Source organism: Aspergillus costaricaensis (assembly GCF_003184835.1).
Source record: "Aspergillus costaricaensis CBS 115574 unplaced genomic scaffold BO79scaffold_17, whole genome shotgun sequence".
Classification (NCBI taxonomy): domain Eukaryota; kingdom Fungi; phylum Ascomycota; class Eurotiomycetes; order Eurotiales; family Aspergillaceae; genus Aspergillus; species Aspergillus costaricensis.
Window position 1 is genome coordinate 621,168 of NW_020291817.1, and position 14,869 is coordinate 636,036.

A 14,869-nucleotide genomic window follows, 5' to 3' on the forward strand; every position below is an offset into this window, starting at 1 on the left:
CAAGTTTAACGCTCTGCATGTAGCCGCCGGGATGATTCATTGGTATTGGATGTGTCGATGTGTCTGGTAAGGCTGGATTGGACTTGCTACATTCTTTGTAGCATATAGATCGGTGGGCAGATTGTGGCGGGATTGAATGGATGTTAGGCGCTGGGGGGATCCGGCTGGATGGGTCGTTGTCTTTGTTGGAGGGCTTTTAGCTAAGGATAACTCTTGTGAGTTGGTGGTTGTGGGTATTAGTTAGGCTGTATAATGTGTCATCTAGAGAGAGAGATGTTTTATCTTGGGAGAGTGAGGTGGTCACGATTGGCTATGAGTTCGTTGTAGAGGTTCTACGGTTGCTGTTCCGGCCGTTGGATGTTAGGGCGTTTGGGTGCCTGACAACTGTGGTTGATGCTATAATTAACTTGAAGTAAATTCGAAAAATGGCATGCAGACGGACTCTGGAGATTATTAGCTAGTAGCTTGGACTTGGCTCTCTCAGATTTCGGCGGTTATTTGATGCTTGAGCAGGTGATGCATATGCCATGAGATGGTTGCTAAATTTATCGCTATTGTCAACATGTATAATTTGTATACTCGGGGGTGTATACTGCTAAATCACATTATCAACTTGACTACTAGTTACAAAGTAAATGTTACTACTAATGTCATCAATCCAAAGTTCATGGGGAGTGCTCCTACTACTACCCGAGACAATATGTTAGGGTAAGTATATATTTCGGATCCGGTTCGGTGCTGCAATGATGCGATGATGTCACCACAACAAATAACAACACACTACTTTGTTCTGAAATCCCACAGCGAACTTACTGTAATGTCTATCTTATCATTCAGTTCCTAGTTAAATCATCTTCACTCATTCACACGGCCCTGCAGCCGCATGCTGTGCCTCCAGAATTGCCCACCGCTCATTGGCCAGCGCGGAGACCGATGCTTACCTATCGCATGCAGCTAAGGGCACCGACGACTGCGCAAAAATGCTGGCCTTTGTTTTCGCAGTCCTCCAGCCATCTGGGCGGAATTTACTCCTTCTTCATATCCTGTCGCATACCATGCGAAACAGACTGTCATGTTTCGTCTCCCGATAGTGCGCGCGTTCTTCCGCGCATCGCCCCAGTCGGCCACGGCTGCTTCGCTCCTCCACTCTACCCGCATCCCCTCTCACATTCCTCGCTCCACACCTCTAATCCGACGTCTTTCGTCAAGAACTCGTGGGACCTCTTCAACGGCCTTTCTGCCTTCGAGACTCCTTTCTCGTCAATCACAGTCCCGGCTTTTCTCCAAGTCCGCCCGCAGCCGTGCGAAGTATAATCGATTCGAAGAACCGCAGTTTCCCAGACTCCAAGATGGCGAGCATTTGCAGCTCTGGCTTGTACTCATTGCCGTCGGAGGAAGCTTCTATGTCTATAACTTGGAGACTGTGGAGGTGCGTTGCTCATACTCCATAGCCATATTCCATATGCAAAGCTAATGTTCTACGTCCTTAGCTGACGGGCCGCACTCGATTCAACTGTGTCTCCGACGAGCTCGAGAAACAGATGGGAGACCACGAATACCATGCAATCATGAACAGAGCTGAAGGCTTGGTCCTACCTCCCTGGCATCATATCTCCGAAGAAGTGACCCGAGTCTTCGAGCGGCTGATCGCTCATACACCCGTACAAGACACGAAATGGGAGGTGCACGTTATCAACGATATGTCGGAGCAGAACGCATTTGTCCTTCCGAAGTAAGGCATTCGACTACCTTTGGAAATCATACACTACAATCTTGGGATTGTTTGGCTGATGGGTATATCCTACAGTGGAAAGGTATTCGTGTATACTGGCATATTGCCGGTTTGCGGAAATGCTGATGGTCTTGCGGCGGTATTGGGCCATGAAATCGCTCATGTGCTGGCCCATCACCAGGCTGAACGGATGAGCCATTCTGTTCCTAGTGTCATTCTGACCTATGGGCTGGTATATATGTTTGGCAGTCTCGGACATTTCGCGTCCCAGATGTTGAATTGGACTGTCAATTTGCCGAACACGCGAGTGCAGGAGGTATGTGACTCACGGCGTATGGCTACATAAACTTCAACTGACATGTATGCAAGGCTGAGGCAGACAACATCGGGCTGAGTATGACATGCTTGTCATTCATTCGTAATGTCCTACTAATCCTTTATAGTGCTGATGGCCAAGGCTTGTTACAACCCTCGTGCCGTAGTTGACTTGTAAGTAAACACTCTCGATCTGCATATATCCTTGTTCTTTAAGCTAAAAAGTACCAGCTGGGACCACATGCACAAGAGTGAAAGAGTTCGTGTGCCTGAGTTCATGTCAACACATCCATCGGTGAGATAGTCCAATAACCCAATCCACTGGTCGATGTAACTAACGACGTCAAAGCATTTCAACCGCATGCAATCAATGAGCGAAAGGTAATATACCAGACTATCTAACCCACTATTCAACCAAGCTAACAAAATCACAGGCTATACAAAGCCGAATCCCTGTACGAAAACAGCGGATGCCATATGGTCAGAGGCTACAGTGAGCACCCAGCCAACACCCACCGAACTGCAGCTACAACATACTAACAACATCCCCAATTCAGTCCCTGAATTCACCGACGCAATCGACCACTACGCAGGTCCCCAGGAGAGAGCCCCCCCTATCAGAAGCCATCACCCGAGAGGTGGTCACCATGGCAGAGGCCATCATGAACAAATCCAGCCTGATGATAGCTCTGACGGCGAATACTTCTTCTGAAATTCCCTCGGGGTAAACTAACTGTAATACGATGATGAAATCCTGTCCTTGGATCCTTTCATCCTGATACTGTCGATCGGATCCGCACAAGGCATAGCGTAATATGAGCGATTTAGCATGTATCTATATACCTGTCTCGCGGTGATTTCTCTCGGGATACTCCACTCTGCTTGCATCAAATCTCTTTGGGAACTCTTCAGCTTTGAGTCATGCCATGTATCAAACACTAGCTCCTAAACGGACTAACGAGATCCTGATACCTCATCCCTGTAAGACGGTCAATCGGAGCCACAGCGCCGTCTACGCTTGATCGGCGAGTCGGGCGCAATGAACCACCGACGCTAAACCATGCCTACTGTATATAGATCCTCATGTACCTACCTACCTATAGACCAGCCATACGATACTCTACTTTCTCTATCATCTACATCTCTACTTATTGATGTCTACTACTACATCTACAATAAACTCACCCGAAACCCCCCAAACCATGACCAACCGCGTCCTAATCGCCGGCGGCGGCCTGGGCGGCCTCGCCCTCGCTCAAGGCCTCCGCAAGCACAACATCCCATTCACCGTCTTCGAACGAGACGCAAAGCAAGACTTCCGCGCCCAAGGCTACAGACTACGCGTCATGCAAGAGAACCTCCACACCCTCCTCGTCCCCGAAATATGGTCCTTGTTCGAGAAAACCGCTGCCCTGGACGACGGTCTCCCAGGCGTAGGTGTCCGACTCGACGCACTGACCGGGGCGCCCCTCCCCGCGGGTAGCGGTGGACCACCGCTCGGGATCCACGGAGCCAGACCGTACACTGTGGATCGGGGGACGATGCGCGAGGTCCTTCTGCAGGGTCTTGGGGAGGAGAATGTGCAGTTCGGGAAGCGTTTCGAGCGGTATGAGGTGAGGGATGAATGTGTAGTTGCGCATTTTGCGGATGGGAGTTCCGCGACGGGAGGGTTGCTCGTTGGTGCGGATGGAGCGAGGTCGCGAGTTAGAAGGCAGTTGGTGCCGTGGTATCCGTTTGTGGATACGGGGATGAGGATGATTTATGGGAAGACGGGGATCACGGGGGATGTGGAGGGGCGGTTGAATGAGTTGGCGAGGAGGGGGATGTCGTTGGCGAAGGATTTGAGGGAGGAGGCGCCGAAGACGTTGTTGTTTGAGCCGATGAGGATGCCGCAGGGTGATGTTGGAGGGGGGATTAAGTTGCCGGAGGATTATTTGTATTGGGTGTTGCTTGTTCATCGGGATGTTGTGGGTATGGAGGATGAGAAGGTCCTCAGGTTGAATGGAGAGGAGTCGGCGAGGTTGTCGATGGAGTTGTCGAGGGATTGGCATCCGTCGGTGAGGGTTTTGCTGGAGGAGCAGGATGCTGAGCAGACTTCAACGCTGAGGATGGCGTCTGTGAGGCCGGATGTGCCGGCTTGGGAGACGGATTTGAGGGTCACGCTGCTTGGGGATGCGGTTCATGTTATGCCGCCGACGGGTGGGCAGGGGGTGAATACGGCGTTGAGGGATGCGGCGGTTCTGGTTGAGAGGATTGTCGAGGCGAGGGAGGTGGGTGGAGGGGATGTTGTTGCGAGGTATGAGGAGGAGATGAGGCAGTATGCGCGCGACAGGGTCGGGTTGAGTTGGCAGGGCGGGTATAAGGCGTTTAATCTTAAGCCGCTGGAGGAGTGTGAGAGTGTTGAGTTGTCGTAGTGTGAATATTGCTCGAGATGTCTTATCGAGTGCTTGTTGGGTGGTGCGGAGGGTGAGAGGTCAGTCATCCTGTGGAAATGTTGGAGAGGCGTGCGGAGTAAGTCTGGAGAGAGGGAAATAATATGGAAGGGCGTGGTATTTGGCCAAGATACTGTGGCCTTTACGGCCAGAAGCCTGAACTTTACCCAATACAGGCTAGCGTTTAATAATATCTACTTATGTGGAAAATATCTTGGGTATCTTCCCATCTGCTTCCAGTGGCCAGCGATATATCGCTTAGTTCAAGAGAGATTCAACATGCTATCATGAGTGCCACCTATCCACACAGTTCTGATTTCATTCAATTATATGACTGTAGCTTGAAGCTTCGTGAATGCTAATCTTCAAATTTAATAGACCATATTGTGACGCTAAGCTTAGCGATTTGAATGCCAATATTTGATGAATAGTGACGAATTATCACTTGGGAAGAAATTAAATGTTTTCATGATAGGGAATATGTCACTTCACCATTCCCTTGGTTGTTTATATATATTTACCTCTGTCTCTACCTTTCAACTTGAACCCTTACATCTTCCCTACAAGCACCGACCCCTATTATATAGAAGAGATTTTGTCTGGGACATATCTCTCCGCTGCTCTCAGCAGCCGCGATATATCGTTTTGGTCTACTTGGTAGAGCTTTGACAGTCTTTTATAGATCTTTTATTATACCTCGAACTCCGGATGTTGAACAACTAGACTCAAATTCAATTGAGCTACGAATGTCTCAGAGAACGAACAAGCATCGCCACAGGCGATTAAGGGTATGTTCCGGCAGGAGGGTATCTCATTAATGAAGACCTGAATAGTGCCGAAGCCTTACGAAAGAGAATGTACACCATGGGCGGAATCGGGCCCGTACAATGTTGGTTGACTATTCCAAACGAACACAGTCTGCAAAACCGAGCGACGAACCTTCAAACAGCCGTCAACAATCCGCTTGCCTCCGATGGTGATTACGAATAATGTTGAGGTTCTTTCAATGCGCCGTAAAGTAGATGGAGATGGTATTGCAGACTCAAAAGCAGAGCTGTTAGGCTTCCTTAGTTGAATCTATGGGTATAACTGCGAAGAATTGGTTATGCCCTCGCTAAAAATGGGGAGAGGATTACAATAAAGAGGTTAGCCTGCTCGTGCATCACTTTATGCCCGTCTCTATTGGAATGCGTTCAAAAGTCAAATCCCAGTATACTTGATGCATTCTCCTTGACGCGATCATCCAAGCATCACATTGAAGCCATTTAAGAGCAGTAATATACTCCCCAAACCTCTTCATTTCACGAACAGGTTCTTCTATCCATTGAAGCGAAGGACAATCCTAAGCAACGGGTTGTCAAGGCCTGGGAGGCCTGGCTACTCAGAAAGATTCCTGATGATGTGCTGAGCGTTGATATTAAAGTGGAAGGATCTTTCCACAGCCACTCGACCGTCGTGTTACTAACTGTGCCAATTGAAGTGTGGACCATGCTCACGGATCATCCGGGATACAAGTTCATTTCCCTCGTTACCTCAAATAACGGACTCTTGAAGAATGAGGAGCTACCTCGTCGTCCAGCTCAATCCCGAGGCGAGAATGAGCCGCTATCTCCAAGAAAGCCAGTCAGGTGAAGGATTGGGCCGGTACAGCCATAAGGACTTGGGGAGCCTGCTACGTCTCTCGTCGTACTCTTGATATCTGTTCGCTTCGGCACCTTCGGGGACGTAGAAAGTCATTCTTACCGTGTCGCTTACTTATTTATGAGCTAAAAGGAATTGCGTTGATAATCAGATGGGCTCTGCAAGCTCTTAGCTTATCCTCGTGACTTCAGGAAACGTATCTGCCGTCGTACCTGCAAGGTGTTTTGACATTTGTTTCGTGCTGCAATTCCTATGCCCTAGCTCTATACTGAAATAGTAGGAGTTGTCTTCGAAGCCTGACAAGAAACAAGCCAACTCAAACGTTCTTGCGAAATTCCTGATACACGCTACAATGTCGAAAGGTTTCCCGATAATCAAGACCTGCCCTTACCCACAGCGTCGACAGAAGGATACCACCTTGACGAAGATGTCTCATTGATGGGTCTCCTATTCATTGAAGTGAAGGACAATCATAAACAACGGGGTGTCTAGGCCTGGGAGGCATGGGAACTCGGGAGTATCCCCGATGACGTGCTGAGCGTGGACATAAGAGTTGAAGGGGCACTCCACAACCACTCTACAGTTCTGTTGATAACAGTCCCCATTGAAGTGTGGATCATAACTCCGGATCTTCCAGGATACAAATTGGTATCACATGCGACGTCTAACAACGGATTTATCACGTCAGAGCAATACCCCATAGACAGAGAACAAATATCGACTGGGCTTATAACGGTTGACTATTTAATTGAAGGGCATTTGATATCTGATCTATACCATGGCCGATTCCCTTATGGAATTAGCTTCAGATAGCTTGAATTATTCGAGTCAATTTGCTGGTTATAGCATAATTTCCTTTCCTTCTGAAAGATGAGATAATATGAATCGTAGGGCCTCTTCCTGGGCTGCTGCTGTAGTATTATCGTATCAAGATGATCCCCTCAGCTACTTCTGACCGCATTCGTAGAGTTGTAATCAATGCTACCACACAGCATACTATCGAGACTGCTATATGAGTCAAAGAGGAAATGCGAAAGTATGATTTGGACGGAAGGGCTAGTTATACTACCTACCGATCGCGGGGATCCATAACACAACCTTTCGAAGGAGAGACATTAGAAATGATATTCCGTTGCGTAGCGGAGAACTTATCCTAAGGATAAGTAAGCAGCAAAATCTGTCAGGAGGCTGGGCATGCATGAGAAATCTCGCATAGCGTTCTTGACAACAGTGGGCAGCGAAGAGAAGGTGCAATACCTTGTCAATGAGTGCCATATTCCTCGCAACCCCCGAATTCTCGTCAGAGAAAGATTATCTATTATCTGGTGGCCTCGGAGGGTTGGGTCAGGCCATTGCAAGATGGATGGCCGGTAACGGTGCACGATACCTTGTGTTCCTATCACCTAACTCGGGAACTACAGAAGCCCATAAGGGGTTTTTCGAGGAGCTCAGATGTATGGGATGCCAGCCTATTGCGGTGCAAGGAAACGTAGCAAATCCCGATGATGTGAATAGAGCTATTTCCCAAAGCCCTCGAAAAATCGGCGGCGTGATCCAGCTTGCACTGGCATTGAAGGTAAAGCGTCACAGCAGTTCCCTGCCCGTCTATCTCTCTCTTTCTCTCTCAAGCTAACTAAATACCACAGGACTCAGTACTGCACGAAATGTCCTACGAGGACTGGCAATGCCTTCTAGCTCCCAAAGTCCACGGTACATGGAACCTCCACCAAGCACTGGGTAGCACTCCTCTGGAATTTTTCCTCATGTTCGGCTCCAATGCAGGCATATACGGATTACCATCCCAAGCGAACTATGCCGCAGCAAACACATTCCTTGTAGGATTAGCCAAGTATCGACACAGCCTGGGACAACCTGCATCAGTTCTTGACCTGGGACCGATTGCTGAGATTGGCTATGTGAGCCGGCAACCCAAACTGCAGCGAGACTTCGACAACCTGGGCGTACGCTATGTGCGCGAACAGGATCTGCTAAACGTCGTGCATCTTCTCATCAAACACAGCAAAGACCCTGCGCTGCTCCAGAACTTCGCAGTTCAAGATCCACACCATCTTTCCCTGGGAGCAATCTATAGCAACCCCTCCCTCCATGACATGTTTGGTAGCTACTCGACCTTAAAAAATATGGACTCCACAACCAAGACCAAGGATGAAACGTCAGATGAGGAATTAACCGACTTCATCTCCAAGATCCACGCCAGTCCCGCGATGCTCGATCAGCCAGAAGCGGCAGTGTTCATCATTCGAAAGATAGGCACCTCACTCATGCCCATGGACCTCAAACGCGGCGGTGTACCGGACTTGACGAGATAATCGCACATTCCCATTGATTCGCTGGTTGCGATTGAACTCCGGGCCTGGGCCCGCAATCGGTTAAATGTCAAGGTGAAACATATCGAGATATCATCAGTAGAGACAGTGAAGGGCTTCTCGCAGTTGATTATCGATCGTGTGAGGGAGAAACTTAGGGTGCTAGCGGAGTAAACCTGAACTAGCGGATACAGCATGGCATGTCTTTCAACACCGAAAAGAGACAGTGTACGTAGTATAGTCTCGTCTATTCCAATTTAGACGCCACCATTTCAGACTAGCATTCTTTTCAAAAATTCCACATTAAACATTACATTCCTTGTCAAAGCTGTCAAAAGGGTTGCATTTCTCCCATGCAAGCCAAGCTAAGCTACCCATCAATTCCCAGAAGTGTCCCCATTCGCCGCATCCATAGTACGAAAAGCAGCAGAATAATAATCATCAATATCACCTGCTGCATCTTTAAACGGCTCTCGATGAGGCTCCGTCACCTTCGATGCCATATTATCTACAGTGGCCGCATTCTTATCATGAACGTATTGAAGGAGCTTGCGAGCCACGGGCAATGCATTCATGTTGCGAAAGTGAGGGACCTAAAACAACATCAATTTCACAATGTAAGTCACGTCACAATCCTGGTCCTGTGTAGGATATATAAAGAAGAAGAAAAAGTGAAAGGTAGTATTAGTAGGATACACACTTTAGTAGCAAACCGATTAACAAGATCCGAAGCAGCCGTTCGGAACTCGACTGTTCCATTGTATAGGGTAGCGCTATCCTCATCGTCAAATGCTGGAGTGTTTTGCGTATGGGTTTCGAGGTTCTTGGTGAGCTGGTACATCTCATAGGCTGTTTGAAGTAGAGGGAATCCCTTCGAGATGCTACCATCGAAGTTGCTGAGGCGGTTGTTGGTGTTCTGAACCCAGTTTAGGAGATTGTTGTGGTCGGATTGGATGGTGGTGGCATGGGGGCTTGCTTGGGCGGGTATGAGGATGAATAATAAGGTAAATAGGGGGAATAAGTTGAGTGGGAGGTGCATTTTTTTTGTTCCAATGATTGAGATTGGGGTTAGCTTCTTTCTGGAGGAGTTGGAGTTGATATTGAAAGGCGGAATGGGGTGTTGAGATAGTAGTTCAATTGGGATAGTTTGGGGTACGGAGTATAGGGGAGGGGCTGGTTTATATTCTGAGTGCTGCGCATCATTACTATGGTTGACAGGACTTGTTTACATTCGAGTACATGGGCGTTATCCACTTGGTAGGCTACTAGTTGATAGGAATAATGTCCACGGAGTTCAGCTCAGCTATGTTCATCCTGTCATTCGAGGTGCAGTAGAAGTGTGGGGGAAAGGTATGAAGGGGGGTTCGCAATGCGGTAATGGCATAGGGGATTCACTATGCGCCAGGTATGTCAAGTTAGATAATTGCACTGATTGGAGGCCACCGCAAATGTTAGAGAGAGCATCAGTCAATGTCATGTTCTTCTGGTGTCCCGTTGACAGAGCTGAGGGTAGAGATCAAAGTAGAAATTGTTACACTATGTATGGCTTTCATAGCCTTCATGATTGTGCTGTGGGTCCAAAATACAAATATTCAGATACAAAAAGGCGGAAGGTTGTATGATGTGCCTGACAAAGCCTCACTGAAGGGGGTCTTAATTGAGAAGACGGCAACTGGAGAATGATTCCGCGCTCACTTATAAGAGAGCACAAATTCGAGAGGCTGGGGAGTATGCGCCCTGCATGATGTTCATCACTGCTCCGGAGAATTTCGATCGATACCCTCACTGCATCTCTGCTTGCTTTCTCTCTGGTCCGCTTGTTGAACTTAATAGCGAGAGATACCCTGTATGAAGCAATAGACATTGAAGGCTAATTGCGAGCGCGGGGGAGGGTATGTGATTGTGTATGAGACCGGGGCAGATCTGGATGATCAGGTATATAATTATGGGTTAGAACGCCACAGACAGTATATTAGTAGATCAGCATGATGTCTCCTAAGCACAGAAGTAATGTGTTGTTGTGATGGTTTGCTCTCTAAGCAGAACAAAAGAAAGAGAGCCCCTCCGGGTGCAAACCAAACAAACAATCGCCGCCAGACCGTCTCGAAGCTCCGTCGAAAATTCCCAGAACAGCTTCAGGACAGCGTCGTGGCAGTGTCCCCCATTACTACTTTTCTTAATTCTTCCCGGAACTTCAGTGGAAGGATTTTGTCATCATGTCGTTGTCTATGCCTGGTCCCTCCCAGGCTGGTCTCTTCAAGCCTGGGTATCAGAGGTGAGCGAAGCAAATCCCCCCGTGGTGGAATGTCCCGCCCCTCAGGACCCTCGAGCATGGCGGGAGTTTCATATCAGGCACCGCCAATCCATGACAATCCGGCGATGATTCGAATCATTGACTAACATCCTGTTCTTCATAGTCATGATGCCGAAGACGGTGCGGTTATCCGCAACATCGAAGCCTGCCAGGCTATCGCTCAGACCGTGCTCACGTCGCTGGGCCCGTACGGTCGCAACAAGATCGTGATCAACCACCTGCAGAAGATGATCCTCACCTCCGATGCCGCTACGATTCTGCGCGAGTTGGATGTTGTGCACCCCGCTGCCAAGTTGCTCGTGATGGCCAGTCAACAGCAGGATGCGGAGATGGGTGACGGCACCAACATGGTCATCATCCTGGCGGGAGAGTTGCTGAAGAAGGCCGAAGAATTGTTGCGGATGGGTTTGAAGACAAGTGATATCACGCAGGGTTATGAGAAGGCTCAGAACTTCGCTCTTCAGGTGCTGGAAGGTGGGTTGTTCTCGGGTTATGCGTTCTATACTACGTTCAGGGGCTACCGGTCCAATGGCTATCCTGATCGCTTCTCCCGCACTTGCTAACGTATGGATTAATCTCTAGGCCTCGAGGTTGATCGCCTGCAGGATCTTCGCTCTCAGACCGAATTGAGCAAGGCTCTCCGTACCGTCGTCGCCAGCAAGCAGTCCGGAACCGAAGACATCCTGGCCTCCTTGGTTGCCGAGGCCGTCCTCGCCGTCCTGCCCAAGAACCCCGTCAACTTTAACGTCGATAACGTCCGCGTTGTGAAGATCATGGGTGGTAGCTTGGAACAGTCCCGTGTTGTCAAGGGTATGGTCCTTGGACGTGAGCCCGATGGTGTGGTCAAGAAGGCACAGAAGGCCAAGGTCGGTGTCTTCAGCTGCCCCATTGACATCTCTCAGACCGAGACCAAGGGTACTGTGCTCCTGAAGAACGCGCAGGAGATGTTGGACTTCTCGAAGGGTGAGGAGGAGCGTCTGGAGGCGGCCATCAAGGAGCTGTACGACTCCGGCCTTCGTGTCCTTGTTTGCGGTTCCACGATCGGTGATCTCGCCATGCACTACCTGAACCGTTTCAACATTCTGGTCATCAAGATTTTGTCCAAGTTTGAGCTGCGCCGTCTTTGCCGCGTGGTCGGTGCTACTCCTCTCGCTCGTCTGGGTGCTCCTATGCCCGATGAGATGGGTTCTATTGACATTGTCGAGACCACTGAGATTGGCGGAGACCGTGTCACCGTTTTCCGTCAAGAAGACTCCAACGCTGTTACTCGCACATCTACCATCGTCCTGCGCGGTGCCACCCAGAACCACCTGGATGACGTTGAGCGTGCCATTGACGACGGTGTCAACGCCGTCAAGGCCATCACTAAGGACCCCCGTCTGGTTCCTGGCGCCGGTGCTACCGAGATTCAGCTTGTGGAGAAGATCTCTGCATTCGCCGATCGCACCCCCGGATTGCCTCAGCACGCTATCCGCAAGTACGCTGAAGCTTTCGAGGTGATCCCTCGTACTCTGGCGGAGTCCGCTGGCTTGGACGCTACTGAGGTCCTCTCTCGTCTCTACACTGCCCACCACCACACGAGCGCCAACGGCGAATCGTCAGAGGAGTCGGAGGAAGAAGGCAGTTCCGAGGAGGAGCCTTACTGGACTACTGGTGTTGATCTGGATGTGGGACCCTCTTCGACTGGCACTCTTGACACTGTGGATGAAGGTATTCTGGACTTGCTGGCATCTAAGAGCTGGGCCATTAGACTCGCGAGTGAGTCCGCCCGCACAGTCCTCAGTGTCGACCAGATCATCGTTGCTCGACAGGCGGGTGGACCCAAGCCCCCGGGTCCCAACCCCAACTGGGATGAGGACTAAATTTGAGGCGTTGGAGAGCGGTATATTCAATGTGGTCTAAAACTCAAAATGTGATATAGACACGATAATCATGAACGTCAACTAACCCGGCATGTCTGGGAGTGTATAATGCTTTGTGTGGTAGTAGTAGTAGTAATATTGTTCAAGTGGATACTGTGGACCGATTAGGGTAAATCAATTCGATTCTGAATTGGTAGCAGATGATTGTAACAATGTATAGATCTTCAATAACAACGATGATCATAGCGAGTGTATACTTGTATAAGCAGCAGCACTGATAGGCGGGCGGTCAGTCATATCACGTGACGTGACTGGATTTTCCGGGCCGACGCTCGACTTTCTTTTCCCGCAAAGGCCTTCTTCGAGCAATTTGATATCTTGAGCAGCTTCACTTCCTTGGTCACCCTCCCCTCACGGTCCTACGTCTCTCCCTGTTTCCGTTCCGTTCGCCCTCACCTCCCGTCCATCATGTCCGTTTCCGCCCAGGCCGCAGCTCGCTGCTGCAGACAGATCGTCCGCCCTACCGCTTCTCTGCGCCTTGCTCCCACGACATACCTGTCCCAGCGCACACTCAGCCGGAGATGGCAATCCACTGAGGCGGAGGCTGCTGCTGCTCCTGCCAACCCCAAGATCACCCAGATTGTCGACCAGATCAGCCAATTGACCCTGTTGGAGACCGCCGACCTCGTCTCCACCCTGAAGGTGCGTTGTTTTGCTCCCCCGGACCTGTGTCGCAAACTCCGCATCCTGCCCATTTCGGGCTGTATCCCATCCAGCGTGGTGGATTGACACTCATCGAATCGCACTGAGCTCGATACTGACATACACGTTGTCATTCTAGACCCGCCTGAACATCCCCGACCTCCCCGTTGGCGGTTTCGCCATGGGCGCTGCTCCCGCCGCTCCCGCCGCTGCTGAGGAAGAGGAGGCTGCTCCCGCCCAGCAGGAGAAGACCCTGTTCAACCTGAAGCTCGAGTCCGTCGACGCCTCCTCCAAGGCCAAGGTCATCAAGGAGATCAAGACCCTCCTCGGCCTGTCCCTGGTCGACAGCAAGAAGTTCGTCGAGTCCGTTCCCAAGGTCCTGAAGGAGTCTGTGCCCAAGGAGGAGGCCGAGAAGATCGTGGAGACCCTCAAGGCCGTGGGCGCCAAGGCCACTATGGACTAAACTGGGACCTATATACTACTCTCTGCTTTCGGGGACTTTTTTTTTTAATGCTACCGGGTCACCCTAAGCTTTCATCTTTCCACAACCCCTCCTCCGTTCTGAGCGGATGAGCGGAGAGGGGGGAAAGGGAAGAGGGAGAGGCTACCTGTGGATGGTCTGGACGTTGTGATTGGACTGCATCTCATCATGCTGGAGTTTTGTCTCGCACCACCCTTTTTTTCTCTATTCCGTCATGTATTGTCTGTGTGTTTTTATCCTATCTCTTTTCTTTTCTCCGTCATATATCTCTTAAGAATGTTCTGATATAAACCGGAAAGCGGGAAAAAGGCGGCGAGTGTACATTATTATCGCATTGAATGGACAATGTTGAAACAAGCTGGAAGGGGATCTTTTTTTTGGCGTGCAAAGCCCCCACGGGGACGTCATGAGCACTGGTAGATCTGTCGCTTGGACGATCGGTCCTAGGAGAGCTGTCAAACCACCACCTCGCCCATATTTCGTAGCTATAATCTCCTCTTCATACAACCCGAGACTCATCTCTCTGAGCCACATCAAACAACTAAATTGCTACGACAATTGTCATTACCGATTGCAGTAAACCCATGAACCGGCGGGCCAGGAACGAACCATGAGAATTTCCCTGCCGGAGCCACGGCGCGCGCCCGACTTTGAACTCCGCCCAGCGAACTGTACAGTTAACCCAACTTCGCCTTCATTACGTCGTCTTGCACCTTCTATATTGCCATTTGAATTTGTATTTCAGCACCAGTGAGAAGTGCAATGGTGCTTTATTGTGGTTATTGTCGTTTCTACAATTTAGTGTGCTGCTCTGCTACTGTTAGTAATTAGATATCGAGATTGAATGATGTAAACTTCAGTGATTATATATTTGAACTTCTTACTAGCTTTGGTTGAATGTCCAAGCACTACAGGATCTGTATGATCGTACGATTACTACCAATTTCTACAATTTGATAGTAGTATTAGCACTAGTAGACATGGCGTACAAAGAGCGTGGCAACTACTAGTAGTGAAGATAAGTAGAAATCACGTAGTATTACCATGATTACATCGTGTTGCC

The 14,869-nt window shown here is 49.6% G+C and overlaps 6 protein-coding genes across 6 annotated transcripts; 5 read left to right on the plus strand and 1 right to left on the minus strand.

Moving 5' to 3' along the window:
• The first annotated feature begins 988 nt into the window (after window positions 1-988).
• BO79DRAFT_287858 (M48 family metallopeptidase) lies at window positions 989-3,009 on the plus strand. The gene is made up of 9 exons (XM_025688632.1): window positions 989-1,429; window positions 1,491-1,732; window positions 1,808-2,048; window positions 2,102-2,126; window positions 2,176-2,221; window positions 2,279-2,342; window positions 2,397-2,428; window positions 2,482-2,540; window positions 2,605-3,009. Exons 1-9 carry the CDS (start codon window positions 1,073-1,075, stop codon window positions 2,757-2,759), a joined length of 1,221 nt encoding a protein of 406 aa, XP_025539232.1. The 5' UTR covers window positions 989-1,072; the 3' UTR covers window positions 2,760-3,009.
• A 240-nt stretch (window positions 3,010-3,249) lies between these two features.
• On the plus strand, window positions 3,250-4,461 carry BO79DRAFT_255596 (FAD-dependent oxidoreductase; the record flags this gene model as incomplete). Its single annotated transcript, XM_025686140.1, has 1 exon — window positions 3,250-4,461. One exon carries the CDS (start codon window positions 3,250-3,252, stop codon window positions 4,459-4,461), a length of 1,212 nt encoding a protein of 403 aa, XP_025539233.1.
• A 2,923-nt stretch (window positions 4,462-7,384) lies between these two features.
• Window positions 7,385-8,450, plus strand: BO79DRAFT_255597 (beta-ketoacyl reductase; the record flags this gene model as incomplete). The annotated part of the gene is made up of 2 exons (XM_025686141.1): window positions 7,385-7,696; window positions 7,767-8,450. The coding sequence occupies 2 exons, from the start codon at window positions 7,385-7,387 to the stop codon at window positions 8,448-8,450; spliced, it is 996 nt and encodes a 331-aa protein (XP_025539234.1).
• Window positions 8,451-8,824: 374 nt separating this feature from the next.
• On the minus strand, window positions 8,825-9,486 carry BO79DRAFT_255598 (cell wall mannoprotein 1 family protein; the record flags this gene model as incomplete). Its single annotated transcript, XM_025686142.1, has 2 exons — window positions 8,825-9,040; window positions 9,148-9,486. The coding sequence occupies 2 exons, from the start codon at window positions 9,484-9,486 to the stop codon at window positions 8,825-8,827; spliced, it is 555 nt and encodes a 184-aa protein (XP_025539235.1).
• A 1,110-nt stretch (window positions 9,487-10,596) lies between these two features.
• On the plus strand, window positions 10,597-12,741 carry BO79DRAFT_209303 (chaperonin-containing T-complex subunit CCT8). The gene is made up of 3 exons (XM_025682579.1): window positions 10,597-10,722; window positions 10,865-11,235; window positions 11,344-12,741. Exons 1-3 carry the CDS (start codon window positions 10,664-10,666, stop codon window positions 12,621-12,623), a joined length of 1,710 nt encoding a protein of 569 aa, XP_025539236.1. The 5' UTR covers window positions 10,597-10,663; the 3' UTR covers window positions 12,624-12,741.
• A 249-nt stretch (window positions 12,742-12,990) lies between these two features.
• Window positions 12,991-14,166, plus strand: BO79DRAFT_237994 (mitochondrial 54S ribosomal protein bL12m). Its single transcript, XM_025684764.1, has 2 exons — window positions 12,991-13,325; window positions 13,465-14,166. The coding sequence occupies exons 1-2, from the start codon at window positions 13,092-13,094 to the stop codon at window positions 13,786-13,788; spliced, it is 558 nt and encodes a 185-aa protein (XP_025539237.1). The 5' UTR covers window positions 12,991-13,091; the 3' UTR covers window positions 13,789-14,166.
• The last annotated feature ends 703 nt before the right edge of the window (window positions 14,167-14,869 follow it).

What these genes read in the sequence shown, in the direction of transcription:
- BO79DRAFT_287858 (XM_025688632.1), top strand. Translation starts at nt 1,073, where the DNA reads ATGTTTCGTCTCCCGATAGTGCGCGCGTTCTTCCGCGCATCGCCCCAG. An exon ending in CGAACACGCGAGTGCAGGAG is followed by an intron (nt 2,049 to 2,101) that starts GTATGTGACTCA and finishes CATGTATGCAAG; the next exon opens with GCTGAGGCAGACAACATCGG. An exon ending in ATGCAATCAATGAGCGAAAG is followed by an intron (nt 2,429 to 2,481) that starts GTAATATACCAG and finishes ACAAAATCACAG; the next exon opens with GCTATACAAAGCCGAATCCC.
- BO79DRAFT_209303 (XM_025682579.1), top strand. Translation starts at nt 10,664, where the DNA reads ATGTCGTTGTCTATGCCTGGTCCCTCCCAGGCTGGTCTCTTCAAGCCT. An exon ending in TTCAAGCCTGGGTATCAGAG is followed by an intron (nt 10,723 to 10,864) that starts GTGAGCGAAGCA and finishes TGTTCTTCATAG; the next exon opens with TCATGATGCCGAAGACGGTG. An exon ending in CGCTCTTCAGGTGCTGGAAG is followed by an intron (nt 11,236 to 11,343) that starts GTGGGTTGTTCT and finishes ATTAATCTCTAG; the next exon opens with GCCTCGAGGTTGATCGCCTG.
- BO79DRAFT_237994 (XM_025684764.1), top strand. Translation starts at nt 13,092, where the DNA reads ATGTCCGTTTCCGCCCAGGCCGCAGCTCGCTGCTGCAGACAGATCGTC. An exon ending in ACCTCGTCTCCACCCTGAAG is followed by an intron (nt 13,326 to 13,464) that starts GTGCGTTGTTTT and finishes TTGTCATTCTAG; the next exon opens with ACCCGCCTGAACATCCCCGA.